General features: G+C 38.8%; 1 protein-coding gene across 1 annotated transcript; it reads left to right on the plus strand.

Annotated features, from left to right (window-relative positions):
- Positions 1-816: 816 nt before the first annotated feature.
- LOC117339404 (leucine-rich repeats and immunoglobulin-like domains protein 1) lies at positions 817-7,735 on the plus strand. The gene is made up of 2 exons (XM_033900971.1): positions 817-955; positions 4,548-7,735. Exon 2 carries the CDS (start codon positions 4,576-4,578, stop codon positions 6,622-6,624), a length of 2,049 nt encoding a protein of 682 aa, XP_033756862.1. The 5' UTR covers positions 817-955; positions 4,548-4,575; the 3' UTR covers positions 6,625-7,735.
- Positions 7,736-14,791: the final 7,056 nt, after the last annotated feature.

The raw sequence follows: 14,791 nt of genomic DNA on the forward strand, positions 1-14,791 counted from the left end.
TGACCATCAGAGAGCCGGGAAATGAGCAGACAGTTATAGAGGCTACGGAAATGACCCCCTAGAACGCCGGGCTATCGGAAAAAGAGGCTCTGGAACGGCCCCAGAGCCGGGCAATGGGAAAACAGTTACATGTATTTAAAGGCTCCGGCTATGTCCCACATAGCCGCAGCTAGACGCCCTGGAAAATAGAGGACCATGAGAGGCACTAGACTCTCCAGAGCAAATGGACTGTACTCTACTGTAGAGTTGTGAGTAGATTATGATGGTGACACATTTAGGACAAGGGAAACATTAATTCGTTATATGTTTGTAATGTATTATGTAGCCGAGTTATTGAAAAACAATTGATAACATTTTAAACATAAAATAAAAAGGTAAAAATGTAGGTCAAATAAAGGCGATGCTATTGAGGTATACCAAGTAGTACTTTCAACACCGGGATACGTTTTAATGAATCAGCTTGATACAGAGTGAAGACTCAAGCAAAACAATGAAATTGAATAAAATGAAAATAAAATGTCAGTCAAAAGAATGATGTAGATATTATCTAAAGTAATCGGAGATGAAACACTTACGTGTGTTGTATACGTCAGAGACACACGTCTATCGAACTAATAGACAAATAAACATAGATATATTGTAACATATTGTACTGGTATGTATATTTCACCAGCCTGTGATACTGTACTAGCTATCACTCGAGTCCATCAAGTATCAAATGATGTTCTACTTCCGGGAAAGTGTCGTCGAACACTTCCGGTCGCGTTTCGGAGTAACCGCGCATGCGTGCTTTTGATGAATCATGAACTTTCCCTGTCAATAGTCTATATAGCTGACAACTGAATCATATTTTGCCAAACCTACAGAACTATGTAAGATAGAAACTTAGAGTACAGAGAGTGACGACATTCGTTAATATTACCGTGGATTGTTTATCGAAAAAGAAATAACAAAGGTAAGTGTTTTATCGATTTAAAGTTGTATTCTCGATGATGAAGGGATATTTGGTCGTAAAAATAATTAACACAAACTGATTTATTTTCTTTGTTTTTGATTTTCACTTTAATTATAATCATAACGTTCGACAAAAATCATGAAAATGGAATGAATCGATGAGACATACAGTGACAATTCTTTCTTTCTTTCTTTCTTTCTTTCTTTCTTTCTTTGCAGACTTCTTTTAAATACCACAGATATGTTCATTCATGAATTACGATCTGTACAAACTAATGTCCAAATCATATTAACAAACCCACACTTCACGTTCTCCTGTTCGTGAATTAAGCCAGCATTAGTGTCGAACAATCAGGTAAATTCCAGACTTGTCTCTTGACTTCAGGACTTATTGAAATAGATTTTACATATGGAGACTTCGGGATTTTTCAAGATAGATTTTACATATGGCGTCTTCGGGATTTTTTTAGATAGATTTTATATATGGCGTCTTCGGGATTTTTTTAGATAGATTTTATATATGGCGACTTTGGAACTTATTGAAATAGATTTACAAATGGCGACTTTGGGACTTATTGAAATAGATTTACAAATGACCACTTTGGGACTTATTGAAATAGATTTACAAATGGCGACTTTGGGACTTATTGAAACTTCAGGGTTTTTGAGATCAGATTTAAAGTATGACGACAACGGGATTTTAAAAATAAGTTGTACATATGAAGACTTTGGGACTTATTGAAATAGATCAATGTCACATGGAATACACACATGGAATTGATATTACTCAATTAATGAATTTACAATTAATCAATTAAGAAAGAAGAAAGTGATAACGTGATATATATCATTTAGTGAGTTTTTCGTTTAGAAAAAAAATAAACGAGTGAACTATTTAATAATTTCTATCAATTGTTTAACATGTAATAAATGACAATGGGATGACGACAGTACGTAAGCTATTGTGTCTCGGAATTCTTTTATTCTTTAATTAGTATTTAACATAAGGTACGATATCGAACTGCATACTGGTATCTTTCAATTCTGTTGATTCATTTTATTTATTTATTATTTCTGAATAAACATTCATTTTTAAGTACAAACAATTTATTTATTTAAAATAATTCAATGAATTAATTGTTACGGGTTAGAGATCGCCAGACATTGACATACTGCGTGTACGACGCTGACTAATGACAGATAGCCCCTAATATCACGGCAAATTGTTTGTTTATTGTTGTTCAATACACAGCCACGATTGTTTGTATACATTTAAGTAAACAAGGTCACATTCACTAGCTCCACGAAAGGCCACAGGGACTTCGATACACATATATATACAGACCGTGGGGTTAAGAATTTGTTCCAAATCCCTGTGCGAAATCAAAATGTAAAAATCCCAAAGATGACTTACAGTATACGATATACATGTGGGACTGGCCACCAGACCCTAACTTTTTTGTTAAGAATTGCTTAGACGCGTTATACAAGTATAATATCAAGTCGATTTGGCCTATATAGAAAATAGATATTTCATGTTACGTCTGTAAAACTGAAAACAAAAACTTTTGACTTTTGACTTTTGAATGAAAAAAAAAATGCGAAGCTAAATTCTAATACTAGATTATATCCCCCTAGTTTGAAAATTATGATCTATAATCAGACATATCCTAGGGACCAAGATCATAAAGCTCAATTTTATTAATGAATTTAATATACAGGCCTGTGCAACTCCCTAAACCACGCCCTCACAAATCCATCCCCTCTCCTACATCACGCGTGGTTGACATAAATGTAGTAGTTATAGACAGATGGTAGTTATAGACAGGTGGTAGTTATAGACAGGTGGTATTTATAGACAGGTGGTAGTTATAGACAGGTGGTAGATATAGACAGGTGGTAGATATAGACAGGTGGTAGTTATAGACAGGTGGTGGTTATAGACAGGTGGTGGTTATAGACAGGTGGTAGTTATAGGCAGGTGGTAGTTATAGACAGGTGGTAGATATAGACAGATGGTAGTTATAGACAGGTGGTGGTTATAGACAGGTGATCGGTATAGACAGGTAGTCGGTATAGATAGATGGTAGATATAGACAAGCGGTAGTTATAGACAGGCGGTAGTTATAGACAGGTGGTCGGTATAGACAGGTGGTAGTTTTAGACAGGTGGTTGGTATAGACAGGTGGTAGATATAGACAGGTGGTAGGTATAGACAGGTGGTCGGTAAAGACATGTAATAGTTATAGACAGGTGGTCGGTATAGACAGGTGGTCGGTATAGACAGGTAGTATGTATAGATAGATGGTAGATATAGACAGGCGGTACATGTAGTTATAGACAGGCGGTAGTTATAGACAGGTGGTAGATATAGACATGTGGTCGGTATAGACAAGCGGTAGTTATAGACAGGTGGTAGTTATATACAGATGGTAGTTATAGATAGGTGGTCGGTATAGACAGGTAGTAGATATAGACAGGTGGTAGTTATAGACAGATGGTAGATATAGACAAGCGGTAGTTATAGACAGGCGGTAGTTATAGACAGGTGGTCGGTCGATATAGACAGGTGGTCGATATAGACAGATGGTCGGTATAGACAGGTGGTCGGTATAGATAGATGTAAATCGATGATATCTGTGACATTATGGATAGAAATGTGATATTTATAAACACACGAGACAACAGACATAGACAGTTTTACGTGAACATACACATAATGGTTTGACTCGAAATAGTTTAACAGTCAATGGATGAAAAAGAGGAAAAAAGGGTGTCATTTATATTATATTACATGGAATCTTTTAAGTATTTTCAGCAATGTCTGAATTATAACAAAGATATCATTAATGTACTGGAGATATTCTGAGAATGTGTGGAATGTTCCCGTCACCTGTCTAACATTTCTCTCGGAAATATTATATTTGTGCCAAGTTATTTCCATAATTTCTGAGACCGAACAATCACAATCATCATTTTTTTCTCGTAATAACGACAACATGACAACAAAATAAAACACAATGTGTTTTTCCCCTTATTCCTGTTCGGCTTCGTACACAATACTTCTCGAATTGTCAAACAAACAAAAATATAATCTTATTTATACTGATGGCATAAACATTAAAAACCTCCTCCCATCCTTCTCCTCCACTCTTCCCCTCCCCCTCTCTTTATCTAAGATATAAAGAAAGAAAGAAAAAACAACAAATAAATTTATACCGTGGATTAATTTGTTGGTATAAATAAAATTGACTCCAATTCGATCCCTTTTTTGAGAAGGGGTGGTCCATTTTTTGTATGGGCTATCAAAGGCGTCCATTTTATTGGGATAACAGAAAAAAAGTGAAGTGTAGTAGTGAAATACAAATGCTGATTTTGAAATCTAGATACCTATACAAGCGACGAAAGTCTATCATAAGCTATAGATTTTTAAATGTGTGTAACTAATTTCTGTCTTTTTATGTTTTTGTTTGTTTTTGATCTCTATTTGTTTTGTATGTTGTTTAACTTATATTGCAAACGACACTTAACCCTAAATATATACATTGTGCAAGTTGAAACAGAAAATTTACAATGTAATGTTTTTGTTTTAGGTTCATTGAAGACAGAAAAAAAAGGAAAATGACACGGACAAAGTGTTTGTTTGCTGGCCTCGTTTTGATGACCAGAATCGCCACCATTTTGTCACAGCAGTGCCCGAGTGAGCTTTGCCACTGCGAGAGGGGACACCCGGGTAAAGGCCGTATAATCAACTGTCGGTCACGTGGTCTTAGCCATATCCCTGTGTTCCAGCCCTCGGATGAACTTTTCTACGAACTCACATTAGCCAATCAGGGAAACTGTGACAATTGTAACAACTTTACACGCATCGATGCAAATGCATTTAATGGACTAAAGATCAATGTTCTCCGTGTCGACAACATCAATCTGAATTTTGTTTCCAACAACGCGTTTAACGGATTGTTAATGTACATTGAAGAAATTTCCCTGCAAGGCAATGGGCACCATCCTCCTCCCTACAGCGCCTTGTCCACTCTCACAAATCTTAAGAAGCTAACTCTGAAGGGATTTCAACAGAACTCGATCACTCGCGAAAATTCAGACTTCAGGCGACTGTATAATCTACAAGAGCTCGTGCTTAAGAATATGGATATATCATACATCACAAAAGATGCTTTCAAAGACAGGCTTCCAAACCTCAAAAAATTACGGATGGAATATCTGCCACTCGGAAGTCTGCCTGATTCTGGGCTAATGCCATTGACAAATCTAGAGGAGTTGAGCGCTGTGTATGTGAACTTAAGACGAATTCCATTCGGAGCGTTCAGATCTTTCAAGAAGTTGAAAGTGTTGGATCTGTCCCATAATGCTATTAACGACCTCGTGCCGGATTGCTTTAAAGGGATCGAACATTCCTTAGAATATTTAGGCCTTCACCTGAATTTGTTAGATGCCACAAACATCGGCCCATTGGCGTCACCAAACTGGAGAAAATTAAACCAGTTGAATATTGGACACAACTACATGAAAAGCCTCCCACTCGGTCTGTTTTATAACATGCGGTCGTTAGAATACCTTAACTTGGATTCGAACAGAATTACTTCTCTGGAGTCTGGTTCTTTACTAGGATTGCGGAATCTGACCTTCCTTGATCTATCCGGTAATATGATCTCGTCGTTGGCTCCTGGGATGTTTCTACATACACCCAAACTCTCGGAACTGGATTTAAGTGGCGAAAACACGCGACGGTTCAATCTCACATCTGAAGGGTTGCGAGGCTTAGAAGAAACTCTTAAAAAGTTATACTTAAAGAACACGCCTGTGGTTGAGTCAGAAATGTGGAGAGCAGTTCAAAATCTCCACCAAGTACACACGCTGCAACTTGATGGCACAAGGCTTACTGAAATCCCGGACTTTCAATTCATACATAACAGCTATCTCGAGGAACTGAAACTGGAACAAAACCGATTCAGTCGACTAAACGAGAAAACATTTTATGGGCTGTCGCAGTCCCTGAAGATCTTGTATCTCCAAGGCAACCAGTTTCGTACGATCGGAAAATGCGTCATACAACAACTAGCGTCGTTAGATACTTTATATCTGGGAAGTAATCCGCTGGATTGCGACTGTAGACATCGATTCCTTCGTCAATGGATTATCGATAGAATTGCAGATGATTTTCTCAATGAATACATAATTGAAAGTTACTGTGACACACCTGGACAATATAAAGGCACGGCTCTCTGGGAAATACCGGAAGCGGAACTTGTTTGCGATCCTGCGCACGAAGAAGAAATGTGTGAAAACATTTCCACGGTTTCGACTCCACAAACAACCAGCCAAACAACTTCTTTCCCGACTTTAAAGCCGCATACAGGGAATGGATCATCTGTGTTCCGATTTACAAAGATAATTGAGACGAGCAGTGGAATACATCTGGAATGGACGGCCGAGGAAGAAATAGTGACTGGGTTTAGTCTGGAATATCAGCTATTGGGCAAAACATCGGAAATCAGGGCTGAGGAACTGCATAGCTCTAAACGTAACTTCTATATCTCGCACCTGGAGAGGAACTCGCATTATCTTCTTTGTCTCAGAGTGAATCCAAGACAAAGGGACCTACCGGACAAAGAGCAACGGACGTGCATTGCGGTTAGAACACTTCCATGAATGTTTCCATACATACTTCACATACCTAAGACAGAGTACTCGGTTGTTTACTGGGTTTATCGCACCGACAGCAAACATGACCGTCTCGAGAACATATATTCTTGTAGAAGATGGAGGCTACATCACCGAATATCGAGCACCATTTATGTAATGTGACTTGCCTAAGGCTATAACCACGATTTCAAATGATAATCCATTCTCATAAATCTATGAGAGTACAGACAATCTGTCGCGGTAGGGACCGACCGGACACTTGGATCTTTACAATGCCTACATTGGTCCGGTACTGTTAAACAATGGAACAGGAGACTACCCAGTACCGATCATAATTAGAGTGTATCAATTCTCTGTTGCCGTAATTTGCGAGAACAGTTTATTGTAAATCCATCTATTGTTTTTACTGATTGAATGTATTGGATGTATATATCTATTACCTGGTTACTTTTCATTACAATAACATTAATCGTATAATTCACAAAAAGCTAACCGATCAGGGATTTTTTTGCTATATCATCTTAACCGCAGTCAATATTAAACGAAAAGCACTACAAAGAAAAAAAACCCAGAAACAAAACAAAAACAAAAACAAAAACGTACTTCAAAGCTCTGAGATACTGAGATTTTCACTTTACATATGTATATGTAACATGTCGAACCATTCTCGTAAACACCATTGTAGATATCTTCATGGTTGCAATAATTTTTTTAAAAATTAACTTATGTTTTTATTTATATTAATATATGTAAATTTATCAGATTTATGAACAAATCTCATATATTCTTTGTGGCTATTGCGCGGCGTTAACATTAACTCGGGGTTAAGAATCTAAAGTTGTAAGTAATTCCTATTTTCGCCACACCCATGTACATGAATCATAACGAAATCGAGTCCTCGGTAACGCCCATTGTTTCCCAGCCTTTGTTTCCTTGACCTTTTATTGTAATGTGCATTTATTTGTAATTCGTTTATATTAAAATTTGTTCCCGTTTTCAACTGTTCCGACATACTATGGAATGACTTTGTAAGTATTTCTGTGATAAAACATAATTGTGATATAACTGTACATACATCGTCACCTTTTGCATACTGATTAAATTTGGTTGTAAAATATTTTGATAGTCTTTTTTTATTCTTATTTCGTCTTAACTGACTCATTCCAGTGGGGAAAACAACATACCTTTACTAGACAAGTAGCGTAATTTTACGTCAAGGTTAGTTTGTTGTAAACATAATTATGTTCAGTACCTTATGATGTAGGACTAACCTCTACAACTCGGAACACCTCGTATTCCTCCAGCTATCGACATTGTCCCTTGGAGTTCGAGTTAGCGGGATTTTACTCTATATATTTTCTATCAGCCCGAAAACTGATTTGCCATAAACTTTTTCCGAAATACTGCAACTGACAGTATGTATCGCATCAAAATAAAAGAGAGGGTCGATACTTTTCTGCAAACAAAGATTAATTAGAATCCGTTAATATGACATTGCCATTGACATTCCTGTATATGAACTCTAAGTTGACTATCAGATGACTCTATACATTGAATTATGTATAAAAAAAATCCATTGCATAAATAATACACAAAAAAATCCCGTCTATGAGTTGGATATTTTGCAATCAAATAATGACATGTTTTTATTATTATCATTTTGTGAGGTTCCAGGCTATGAGTTGAATATGTAGAAATGGTAGGAACAAGCTAAGTGAACGTGATAGAAGTACTACAGATTTTGATATGTGGGGTCCTACAGACATTTGTTTTTATTTTTGATATTCTAATTAGCAATATTATTTGGTAAGACATCATTTTGTTTGCGTCGTCTCTTGACTCTGTCACAGAGAACTTCACGAATATATTTCCAGACTCTGCCACTGCCAACTTCACGAGTATATTTCCAGACTATGCCACTGACAACATCACGAGTATATTTCCAGACTAGGCCACTGACAACTTCAAGAGTATATTTCTAGACTAGGCCACTGACAACTTCACGAGTATATTATTGACTCTACCACTGCCAACTTCACGAGTATATTTCCAGACTATGCCACTGACAACATCACGAGTACATTTCTAGACTATGCCACTGACAACATCACGAGTACATTTCTAGACTATCCCACTGACAACATCACGAGTACATTTCTAGACTATGCCACTGACAACTTCACGAGTATATTATTGACTGAAAACATCACGAATATATTTCCAGACTATGCCACTGACAACATCACGAATATATTTCCAGACTATGCCACTGACAACTTCACGAGTATATTTCTAGACTATTTCTAGACTATGCCACTGACAACATCACGAATATATTTCCAGACTATGCCACTGACAACATCACGAATATATTTCTAGACTATCCCACTGACAACATCACGAATATATTTCTAGACTATTTCTAGACTATGCCACTGACAACATCACGAATATATTTCTAGACTATGCCACTGACAACATCACGAATATATTTCTAGACTATTTCTAGACTATGCCACTGACAACATCACGAATATATTTCTAGACTATGCCACTGACAACATCACGAATATATTTCTAGACTATGCCACTGACAACTTCACGAGTATATTTCTAGACTAGGCCACTGACAACTTCACGAGTATATTTCTAGACTATGCCACTGACAACATCACGAGTATATTTCTAGACTATGCCACTGACAACATCACTAATATATTTCTAGACTCTGCCACTAACAATTTCGAGTATATTTATACACTTGGTCTCTGTCTGTATCCCAAATTACGAAGTAACGAGTCGTCCGTCTGACAAACTATGGCTTGATTCGACTTAGCGTTAACACTGTCAAATTCGCGAAAGACCAAGAAAATGACTCTAAATAAGGAAACCTTATCAATCGAAAGAATCATTAAAAATCCAGAAATAACGTGACTATTACGAAAAAATCAAGCCAAGATGTTTTTTTATAGGAATCTCGAGTTAAACGAGATAGATCAAGAAATTCTGCCTGTAATCCGTGATTCATTTGGAAAATACTAAAAACTCCATGTCAGATTCCCAAAAATTACTTTCTCCTCTTAACTATGTTGATTCTGGTATTCTAAAAATAGTGTATAATGACCAAGAAAAAGTACTGTACTTAATGATAATATTTCTTCCATTTCTACTATTGATGATTCTAAAATACACTTACCAGAATTTGTTATGAAACGCGCGAATTATTTAAGTAACATTGTTATCATGGAAGACGATTTTTTATGATATTTTGTCTCTCGATATGGAAAAGCAGTGTGTCCAGATAAAACAGGTCATCGGATGGTCCAGGTTACGGCTAGAGCACTTTCATCCCCTTTACCCATTTTATTCAATTCGTGAATGTTCTATTCCCGATGCACGGAAGAAAACTACTGTTTTACCTTTATTTAAGAAAGGTGTTCCTCATCTTCCTTTAAATTACAGGCCCATATCATTACTAAGTTGTGATTTTAAATTAAAGGAAATGTATGTATTTCAATATGTTAATAATTATACAAGAGTCAATGAGGTTATTTTAAAATTACCAATCTGGGTTACTCCCAGGTCATTCAACTGATAGAACTATATTTATTCTGCCATTGACAGAAAAGAATATTCGTGCGTTGTGTTTTGTGACCTTTCAAAGGCATACTACAATGTTTGGCATAAAGAATTATTATTCAAACTCCGCCAGTATGGCATTCAGGGAAACCTACTGTCACGGTTATCCAGTTATTTATGAACTACTCCTTCTTGATGCACACCTTAGGTATATATCTGCTGGTGTCCGGCGAGGATCAGTCCTCAGCACCCTCTTGTTTTTATTCTATATTAACGATCTTGCTGTCCTAATGAGAACTGTTACCAGACTCTTTGCCGACGACTCTTCTCTCCAAGAGTCTTCGGCAGACTTCAACGTAATAAAAAAAACCTAAACGATGACATCCAACGTTAACAAGATTGGGATAATCAATGGTTCATGTAGTTTGATCCTGGAAGACGAAAGCTGTTCTGTTCTTATCTTAACATCCTGATAGAAAATCAAATCTTACATGTAATAACTAACCACTTACTTTCACCGACTTTCATTCCAAATTGAAGTCTTTCTTAGAAGCAATTGTAAATGGTATGGCCATATTTAAAATACATGCATCATCATGATAGCCTCACGTAAAATAAACCACTTTAAAACAACTGTATTAAGGTGGTAAAGAGACTCCTAATACATTAGATGTGTCTTTTATTATACCAACTCTTGAATATGTCTCCTGTGTCTGAGATGGTTGTTCTGTCGAACTGTCAGATGTCCTACAAAGAGCTGCTAGACTTGTGTCTGAGATGGTCGTTCTGTCGAACTGTTAGATGTCCTACAAAGACTTGTGTCGGAGATGGTTGTTCTGTCGAACTGTTATATGTCCTACAAAGACTTGTGTCGGAGATGGTTGTTCTGTCGAACTGTCAGATGTCCTACAAAGACTTGTGTCGGAGATGGTTGTTCTGTCGAACTGTTATATGTCCTACAAAGACTTGTGTCTGAGATGGTTGTTCTGTTGAACTGTCAGATGTCCTACAAAGAGCTGCTAGACTTGTGTCTGAGATGGTCGTTCTGTCGAACTGTTAGATGTCCTACAAAGACTTGTGTCGGAGATGGTTGTTCTGTCGAACTGTTATATGTCCTACAAAGACTTGTGTCGGAGATGGTTGTTCTGTCGAACTGTCAGATGTCCTACAAAGACTTGTGTCGGAGATGGTTGTTCTGTCGAACTGTTATATGTCCTACAAAGACTTGTGTCTGAGATGGTTGTTCTGTTGAACTGTCAGATGTCCTACAAAGACTTGTGTCGGAGATGGTTGTTCTGTCGAACTGTCAGATGTCCTACAAAAACTTGTGTCGGAGATGGTCGTTCTTTTGAACTGTCAGATGTCCTACAAAGACTTGTGTCTGAGATGGTTGTTCTGTCGAGCTGTCAGATGTCCTACAAAGACTTGTGTCTGAGATGGTTGTTCTGTTGAACTGTCAGATGTCCTACAAAGAGCTGCTAGACTTGTGTCTGAGATGGTCGTTCTGTCGAGCTGTCATATGTCCTACAAAGACTTGTGTCTGAGATGGTTGTTCTGTTGAACTGTCAGATGTCCTACAAAGACTTGTGTCGGAGATGGTTGTTCTGTCGAACTGTCATATGTCCTACAAAGACTTGTGTCTGAGATGGTCGTTCTGTCGAGCTGTCATATGTCCTACAAAGACTTGTGTCTGAGATGGTCGTTCTGTCGAGCTGTCAGATGTCCTACAAAGACTTGTGTCTGAGATGGTTGTTCTGTCGAACTGTAAAATGTCCTACAAAGACTTGTGTCTGAGATGGTCGTTCTGTCGAACTGTCAGATGTCCTACAAAGAGCTGCTAGACTTGTGTCTGAGATGGTTGTTCTGTTGAACTGTCAGATGTCCTACAAAGACTTGTGTCTGAGATGGTTGTTCTGTTGAACTGTCAGATGTCCTACAAAGACTTGTGTCTGAGATGGTTGTTCTGTTGAACTGTCAGATGTCCTACAAAGACTTGTGTCTGAGATGGTCGTTCTGTCGAGCTGTCAGATGTCCTACAAAGACTTGTGTCTGAGATGGTCGTTCTGTCGAACTGTTATATGTCCTACAAAGACTTGTGTCTGAGATGGTTGTTCTGTCGAGCTGTCAGATGTCCTACAAAGACTTGTGTCTGAGATGGTCGTTCTGTTGAACTGTCAGATGTCCTACAAAGACTTGTGTCTGAGATGGTCGTTCTGTCGAACTGTTATATGTCCTACAAAGACTTGTGTCTGAGATGGTTGTTCTGTCGAGCTGTCAGATGTCCTACAAAGAGCTGCTAGACTTGTGTCTGAGATGGTTGTTCTGTTGAACTGTCAGATGTCCTACAAAGACTTGTGTCTGAGATGGTCGTTCTGTCGAACTGTTATATGTCCTACAAAGACTTGTGTCTGAGATGGTTGTTCTGTCGAGCTGTCAGATGTCCTACAAAGAGCTGCTAGACTTGTGTCTGAGATGGTTGTTCTGTTGAACTGTCAGATGTCCTACAAAGACTTGTGTCTGAGATGGTTGTTCTGTTGAACTGTTAGATGTCCTACAAAGACTTGTGTCGGAGATGGTTGTTCTGTCGAGCTGTCAGATGTCCTACAAAGACTTGTGTCGGAGATGGTTGTTCTGTCGAGCTGTCAGATGTCCTACAAAGACTTGTGTCGGAGATGGTTGTTCTGTTGAACTGTCAGATGTCCTACAAAGACTTGTGTCTGAGATGGTTGTTCTGTTGAACTGTCAGATGTCCTACAAAGACTTGTGTCTGAGATGGTTGTTCTGTCGAGCTGTCAGATGTCCTACAAAGACTTGTGTCTGAGATGGTCGTTCTGTCGAGCTGCTAGACTTGTGTCTGAGATGGTCGTTCTGTCGAACTGTCATATGTCCTACAAAGACTTGTGTCTGAGATGGTCGTTCTGTCGAGCTGCTAGACTTGTGTCTGAGATGGTTGTTCTGTTGAACTGTCAGATGTCCTACAAAGACTTGTGTCTGAGATGGTTGTTCTGTTGAACTGTCAGATGTCCTACAAAGACTTGTGTCTGAGATGGTTGTTCTGTTGAACTGTCAGATGTCCTACAAAGACTTGTGTCTGAGATGGTTGTTCTGTTGAACTGTCAGATGTCTTACAAAGACTTGTGTCTGAGATGGTCGTTCTGTTGAACTGTCAGATGTCCTACAAAGACTTGTGTCTGAGATGGTTGTTCTGTTGAACTGTCAGATGTCCTACAAAGACTTGTGTCTGAGATGGTCGTTCTGTCGAGCTGTCAGATGTCCTACAAAGAGCTGCTAGACTTGTGTCTGAGATGGTTGTTCTGTTGAACTGTCAGATGTCCTACAAAGACTTGTGTCTGAGATGGTTGTTCTGTTGAACTGTCAGATGTCCTACAAAGACTTTTGTCGGAGATGGTTGTTCTGTTGAACTGTCAGATGTCCTACAAAGACTTGTGTCGGAGATGGTTGTTCTTTCGAGCTGTCAGATGTCCTACAAAGAGCTGCTAGACTTGTGGCTGAGATGGTTGTTCTGTCGAACTGTCAGATGTCCTACAAAGACTTGTGGCTGAGATGGTCGTTCTGTCGAGCTGTCAGATGTCCTACAAAGACTTGTGTCGGAGATGGTTGTTCTGTTGAACTGTCAGATGTCCTACAAAGACTTGTGGCTGAGATGGTTGTTCTGTTGAACTGTCAGATGTCCTACAAAGACTTGTGGCTGAGATGGTCGTTCTGTCGAGCTGTCAGATGTCCTACAAAGACTTGTGTCTGAGATGGTCGTTCTGTCGAGCTGTCAGATGTCCTACAAAGAGCTGCTAGACTTGTGTCTGAGATGGTTGTTCTGTCGAACTGTCAGATGTCCTACAAATAGCTGCTAGACTTGTGTCTGAGATGGTCGTTCTGTCGAACTGTCAGATGTCCTACAAAGAGCTGCTAGACTTGTGTCTGAGATGGTTGTTCTGTCGAGCTGCTAGACTTGTGTCTGAGATGGTTGTTCTGTCGAGCTGCTAGACTTGTGTCTGAGATGGTTGTTCTGTCGAGCTGCTAGACTTGTGTCTGAGATGGTTGTTCTGTCGAGCTGCTAGACTTGTGTCTGAGATGGTTGTTCTGTCGAGCTGCTAGACTTGTTTCTGAGATGGTTGTTCTGTCGAGCTGCTAGACTTGTGTCTGAGATGGTCGTTCTGTCGAACTGTTATATGTCCTACAAAGACTTGTGTCTGAGATGGTTGTTCTGTCGAACTGTCAGATGTCCTACAAAGACTTGTGTCTGAGATGGTTGTTCTGTCGAGCTGTCAGATGTCCTACAAAGACTTGTGTCTGAGATGGTCGTTCTGTCGAGCTGTCAGATGTCCTACAAAGACTTGTGTCTGAGATGGTTGTTCTGTTGAACTGTCAGATGTCCTACAAAGAGCTGCTAGACTTGTGTCGGAGATGGTCGTTCTGTCGAGCTGTCATATGTCCTACAAAGACTTTTGTCGGAGATGGTTGTTCTGTTGAACTGTCAGATGTCCTACAAAGACTTGTGTCGGAGATGGTTGTTCTGTTGAACTGTCAGATGTCCTACAAAGACTTGTGTCTGAGATGGTTGTTCTGTTGAACTGTC

Source organism: Pecten maximus, chromosome 12 (assembly GCF_902652985.1).
Source record: "Pecten maximus chromosome 12, xPecMax1.1, whole genome shotgun sequence".
Classification (NCBI taxonomy): domain Eukaryota; kingdom Metazoa; phylum Mollusca; class Bivalvia; order Pectinida; family Pectinidae; genus Pecten; species Pecten maximus.